Raw genomic sequence first — 6,593 nt, forward strand, 5'->3', positions numbered from 1 at the left:
TATGCAGCTCTTGCACTAGTACGCTTCTACCGCAAGTGTGCTACTCCATTCCTGTCCTCTCATTCCCAATAGATGATCCTACCTTTGTCCCCTCATATGGTATCATCATGAAATAGAAAACTGAGGTGACGTTCATTTTGGGCCATATTTTGCTCATCCTTAATCTCTTCCCCATCCTCACTGCATTGGAGATTTGCCTTTTCTTTGCTCTCAGCTTATCTTATGTGGCTGAAGAACCTTTTGCTATTTGTTTTATTATTCCTTGCAGGGTCTAACTCAGCTTGACTTTTGGCAATTCTCACTTTCTCTCTCCATTCTTGACCTCTCTGATACGGCTGTCTTTGGTTATCAGATTTTTTGCATTCCATGTAAGCTCTCTGCTTGTTCCTAACACCTTTTATTGAGGTGGTTATTAATCAACTAAGGTTGTGAGGTCCTTCCTGCAAGTTTTTCCTCCCTCCTGGAAATACAAGCTCCAAATTATTTTTGCACCTTTGACTTAAAGGAATTCCAGTCCTCCTATACATTCATATCCCTGAGCCCATTTAAGTCAACTTCACTAACGGAGTTTATTTTGAAACTGATAACTTTAGTGCCAGGCTTTTTTTTTTTTTTTTGATCCTTCCATCTAATTTGAATGGAATCAGCTCTTCATCATCTGATCCAAGATCACTTAGTTTAGATGTTCGGATTTTTTGAAGTGCTGTACTACTGCAACTTCCACTGCAATCAAAAGGAGAAACAAAGATTTAGCACTTGAAAATCAGGTACCCGTTATGTAACTGCATGTCTACCTATGGCTTAAGATGCTGAGCATTCATTATCTGAATTGGTCAAAGTCATTTACTCCAAATAGCACAGTTATCAATCATCACCATGACCTCTTCTCTTATTCTTGAGAATCAACTCTGAGGTAAATGAACTCTCCATCTTTCTTCTGTTTTCCCCTATCCTCTTCGTCTCTGCTTCCTTTAGTAGTTACAAGAGTTTCTTTTCTTCTGGAGTGTACAAGAACTGTATGCCTTTTACTCTAAAGAGCATCCTGGGTGAAGAGAAGTAGATACAGAACCCTTCTAAATAATTCTTGTATGAAAAGTGTTAGAGCGGACTGCTGCTAAAAGCTTTTCATATTCCTTGGAGGAAGATGTATCCAGCACATACCACACAGAACAGAATAAGACAGGAGACCCTGAAAACTTAATGAAAGAAGCTTACTGATGGTTTCAATGGAGCATGCACAGTAGAAGGATGGCTAACTAGCTCAAGAAATACTGCTTAACTTTGCAAGAGGTGCTACTAGAATCAGCAGACACTGAGCCTGCTTTCATGTTGTTGGAAATAATTGTTAGAAATTAAAGTGAAATGCCAGCCCCACTAATGATGATAGATAATTGACTTCTGGAGGTGTGGGAGAAGCGTATGTTACATCCTGAAATTGTTTTAATGTGACAGAAGTGCTGCTGCTGTGACCTTTTACACCACTAATAAGAAAAGATTGCTTGTAACACAGATGTAGTCAACGCTCAGGAAGGACTTTTGGCATTCCATCCAAAAAATTCAAAGCATCGTTAGCAGATAAATCTGTAAAAAAGGAAGATCACATTGAGTTTCTTTTAGATAAAATAGCAATGTGTTTGATCCATTTTGCAGTCTCTATCAGAGTATTTCCTAGAACAGGTCTGTCCAATTGGCAGTCTGTGGGCTACATGTGGCCTGCAAGGGGTTAATCCGCAGTTGTCAGGTTCCCACCTGGCTGCTGCTTCTCCTGTTCCTCTGGTTGCTGCAGCAGCAGCCAAGGTCTCTGGGCTTTCCTTCAGGTTTCTACTTTCTATGCCTGCCCCAGGGGGTACAGCCATGGTGAAGCAGGGGAGCCTGCAGCGGGTGAGTTGGGGAGGCTGCCTATGCATGCAGCAGTGTGGCAGGGAGCAGAACTGCCTGTACTCGTGGTAGAGTAGGGAAGGGAGTGGTCTGTGTGCATGGTGGAGTAGTGAAGGGTGAGCTGCTTGTGTGCATGGTGAAACAGTGTAGGGAGCCCGGGGCCCTTGGCTTGCACTTTTGTGGCCTTGGTGTGCTCCGCTCAGGATGTGGCCCCTGATCACTGAGAAATCGGATGCCCCTGTCCTAGAACTTGGCCCTGGAACACAGCTGAGTTGGAAGAGAATGAGTCTTTACTAAAAAGAACATGATAGAGACCTTTAAATTAGGGACATGGTCATTACAGGATTCAGAGAAGAATAAGATATCCCTGGGGGGGGCAGTACGAGGACAAGCATGGGAATTGCAGTACCTAGCTAGAAGTGAAGGGGCCTTTTAAGTTACTGCATATGACCTGAGCATTAAGATGTCCCTGAATGCAGTTCTCTTGCTATTCTATTCAGGATATTGATTTCTCTCTCTTGTAACAAAGTATAATCTCTCTCTCAGCTGGAAGCCTATTGAATAGGTGTATAGATTTACTTAGCTGCTAATGTAACAACTTGGCTACATGATTGGATTAAAAATGTGGCTTCCAAGTATGTCCCTGAAATCTTTTTTGGCATGTCAGTGTTGTAGTGGTTCTTGCTTTCTGGAGGGAAAGTGTACCTGAACTTATATCGCCTGTTGTGTGTTTGGGCTGGTAGGCCCTGTTCCAAAATTTGTGGAAATTAATGGAAAGCTTGACTTCAACAGTCTTTTGATTAGGCTCCCATTTCTTCCTGGAGTAAGTGGAACATCTACATCTATGTCTAAGGGATAAAAAGGCACTATGCTTCTACACAGCCATACCCTGGCCAAGGAGTCAGGGATGGGCAGCAGCACTGGCATAGTGGGGTCCAGCTGCTGCTTAAAGGTGGGGGCATCTACATAAAATATTTACTCCAGAGCTGCCTAATTAACTCCACAGAAAACATCTCAATGTCTACACGTATGGCCCTATTAGGCCCAAGCAAACTAATAAACTGTAAATTCAAGTACTAACCTACAGTGGAGTATTTGCACAGCAATTCATGTGCAGTAATACAATACACACTGGAGTTGGCTGGGGCACAAGGGTGCTTCATTGTGGGGGCTGCCTGCCAGCTAGCCCTGCACTCGAGCACCCTCATGTTTCAACCAGTCCCTCTACAGCACGTTGAGCCAGATTAGAGCAGCCCTGGGCTGGCAGACTGACCCCCTGGCCTCCAGTCAGTGGGGGCTGCTCCAACCTGGCTGAATGTGCTGTGGTCTTGGGTGCATGTTTAAATGCAGTGCCCAGGAACAATAAACTCTGGCACAATATGCACCAGTGTTTATTTCTGTGCATTAATAGCACATGTAGGCATGTCCAGTTAGTAGTAGATCATTACTCTAATGAAACAATGGGCTGGTAGGAGGAGGGAGCAGGGAAGGAATTGTGCCTCTAAGAACAGCAGTCCTCTTGACGAGTGCAACTGGATGTCAGCTTCTACACAGTTGTAAGGGCAAACATAGTAGAAGCAGCACTGCTTTAAATTGCACTGTATTTTTGCTGTTGCAGAATCACTGAGATACAGCCAAAGGCTATTCCAGATTAACTTTTGTCCTTTTAAAAGCAGGACTTCTTCAGTTCAAATCAAACCTATGTTTATTAGTTTAGGCCACTATTTCTACCAGGCTAGTAGAATAGGAAACAGAGAGGGGAGGCATAGTCTCTGCACCAAAGAAAAGGTATGGGTTTATATTTTCAGAGTAGCCCAAGGGGATTTAGACACATTATTTCCATTAATTTTGTGACAAAATCTTCAGAGTGCATAGAAACAACTTATCCATAATCTCTGCTCGAAATAGTTAAAACCCCAGCTGGAGCAAAGTGGGCTTCAATGAAATGATACTGATGTATACCAGTTGAGATCTGGTCCTAGAAGGATTCTTACCGGATAAAAGTTGAAGATAGTGAAGGTAAAACAAGGGCGGTGATTAACGCCATACATGTCAGGTTTGTTAAAATGTACCTGATCCCAAGGGTGTGATCTGATTTTATTAGGCTTCTCAACCTCACCCAGGTAAAGCAACTTAAGTGCAGTGCTGAATTTGTAGAACGTAAACTCTTTGATATAGAAAATGTTAGTGACTCAGATCCCACTGTAGAAGAGTAGGCATGCCTGAAACCAGGCAATTAGACAATTGATAAGAGCTGGGTATAATTATCATTTTTCACTAGATGGCTCGATGTTTTATTTTAAAAGGTTTGACATCATTGTCACCTAGACTAAAATATGTAAAGAATGGTCACCAGGGGTGCTGTTGGTTTTTTTAATGAGAGTTCAATAACTTATAAAACAGTTATGCACGTTATATAGCTAGCTATAACTGCTTACAACTTCTATTTGCCAGGCAAGTAGCTGAGTCCCTCTAGTGGTCTAAACATTTATACTACTTTAGCATTTTAGTAAAATTCCATATTCTGAAGTCAAATGGTATCAGTAGGCTCGCAGGCAGTTTTTTCGATGTTCTCATCAGGATGGCTGCAAATGGATCTTGGATCAGATGCTGTGTAGGAGCATATCAACAAATGTAAGTTGATTTATAGCCACATGGCAGCAATTACAGATGTCCTGGGGAGGAGGGAAGGGGGAGGAACTCTTCAAAGGATACTCAAAGAACTCGCAACGTAATGCCTAGGGTGGCCAATGGGGATAAAGGCTTGTACACAAATTTGTTGTCAGCAAGTAGTGAAGACTGTTAAAAGCATTGATGTCTGCTTATCTTGTAAACACACACTCTCTTTCTCTCTCATACACACACATACGTATGTTTTCTTGCAGATACCCAGAAGACAGAAATCTAAGGCATCCACAGGAAAATCAGATGGCATTAAAAACCCACTACAGTAAGTACTCACTGGGTTAAATATTTTCTTAAGCTGCATGCTGTGAAAGTCTAGGTTTAATAGCAAAAAAATAAAATGTTAATGGAAATTGTTTGCAACAGATTTTTCTTGCAACCCAATTCAAGCAGTCTCAAGAAGCTCATAACCTCACCTTTGTTTTTACAGATGACTGTTTATTATCCATGTGGTAATATCTGGAGGGTCAATAACCCAGTCATTATCCAGGCTGATTGAGAGTAAGTGCTTGTGCAGTTCACCCTACTGAAGACAAACTACAAGGCAGAAAAATGATGAATCCGGACAATTTAACCTCCCGAAGCTTCCTCTCAGCCATTCATAGCAATGCCAGCAATTTATTCTCTGGGCTCCAGTTTGTGCAGTCCTTCAAGCCACTCATCATTCCTTGCTACTCCCTGGTGGTGTTTGTTGGCATCATTGGAAATTATCTCCTCATCTATGTCATCTGCAAGACAAAAAAAATGCACAACGTCACCAACTTCCTGGTAGGCAACCTGGCTTTTTCAGACATGCTCATGTGTGCAACATGCGTGCCTCTAACTCTTGCCTATGCCTTTGAGCCCAGAGGGTGGGTCTATGGACGCTTCATGTGCTACTTTGTGTTTCTGATGCAACCTGTCACTGTGTTTGTATCCGTCTTTACCCTGACCGTCATAGCTGTTGATCGGTACTATGCCATGGTGTATCCTCTGCGGAGGAGGATCACAATCCCAATCTGTGCTTATATTCTGGCTGCTATTTGGCTACTGAGTTGCATGTTAGCTGCGCCAGCCTTGGTCCATACCTACCATGCAGAGTTCCCGGAACTGGACTTCTCCATCTGTGAGGAGTTTTGGTTCCACATGAAGAGGGACCGCTTAGCTTATGCCTACAGCACTCTCATCATCACATATGTGTTGCCCTTGATCATCATCTCCTTGTCCTACCTGAGAATCTCTGTCAAACTGAAAAACCGGGTGGTCCCTGGCAATGTTACCCAGGGCCAAGCTGAGTTGGACAGGGCTAGGAGAAGGAAGACCTTCCGCTTGCTGGTCTTGGTGGTGGCAGCCTTTGGAGTCTGCTGGCTGCCCCTTCACATCTTTAATGTGATAAAAGACATTGATATTAACTTGATAGACAAGCAGTATTTCAATCTCATCCAACTGCTGTGCCACTGGTTTGCGATGATGTCTGCCTGCACCAATGCCTTTCTCTATGCCTGGCTGCATGACAGCTTCAGAGGGGAATTGAAGAAGATGTTTGCCTGGCGGAAGAAGAAGATTGGACCTGCCACAAACTGTATTATGGCCAGTGTGGTGCTGTAAATGTGTGTGTGTGTGTGTGTGTGTGTGTGGGGGGGGGTTGATTACAATGCGTTTCTCTTCCCAGGGATAAATACCTTCTACTATTATTCATGATCAAATTCTATGTTCCTTCCTCAGGCCTCAAATGTGATAATCCAGGACCCCAAGCCTATCTCCACAAGGAACTGTTGTGGCCCCAGCCCCGCTGTGGAGACGGTGGCAGAGATGTCTCAAAATAACCCTCTGCTGTTGGGATAAGGCCCTGTATTGGATCCTGAGCCCTGTGTCAAGCTGTTAGAGGAGATGCCCCCTGACTTGATCTCCCTTTGTAAAACCACTGCTGTGACCTTACCGTTTACTTACAGTGGAAGCAGGTACTAAGCCTGCAAGATGTCGGTTGAGGAGGTAGAGGTTTCATCCCTCACACAAACAGCCTTCTACTGCATGGATAAATGTGCCTTTAT

The 6,593-nt window shown here is 43.4% G+C and overlaps 1 protein-coding gene across 1 annotated transcript; it reads left to right on the forward strand.

Annotated features, from left to right (window-relative positions):
• The first annotated feature begins 5,115 nt into the window (after positions 1-5,115).
• LOC102368024 (prolactin-releasing peptide receptor-like) lies at positions 5,116-6,150 on the forward strand. The gene has a single exon (XM_025200159.1). The coding sequence runs from the start codon at positions 5,116-5,118 to the stop codon at positions 6,148-6,150; it is 1,035 nt and encodes a 344-aa protein (XP_025055944.1).
• Positions 6,151-6,593: the final 443 nt, after the last annotated feature.

The sequence above is a fragment of the Alligator sinensis genome, unplaced genomic scaffold, assembly GCF_000455745.1.
Source record: "Alligator sinensis unplaced genomic scaffold, ASM45574v1 scaffold527_1, whole genome shotgun sequence".
Classification (NCBI taxonomy): Eukaryota; Metazoa; Chordata; order Crocodylia; family Alligatoridae; genus Alligator; species Alligator sinensis.

Excerpts from the sequence above, each read along its gene's own strand:
- LOC102368024 (XM_025200159.1), top strand. The coding sequence starts at position 5,116 with ATGATGAATCCGGACAATTTAACCTCCCGAAGCTTCCTCTCAGCCATT.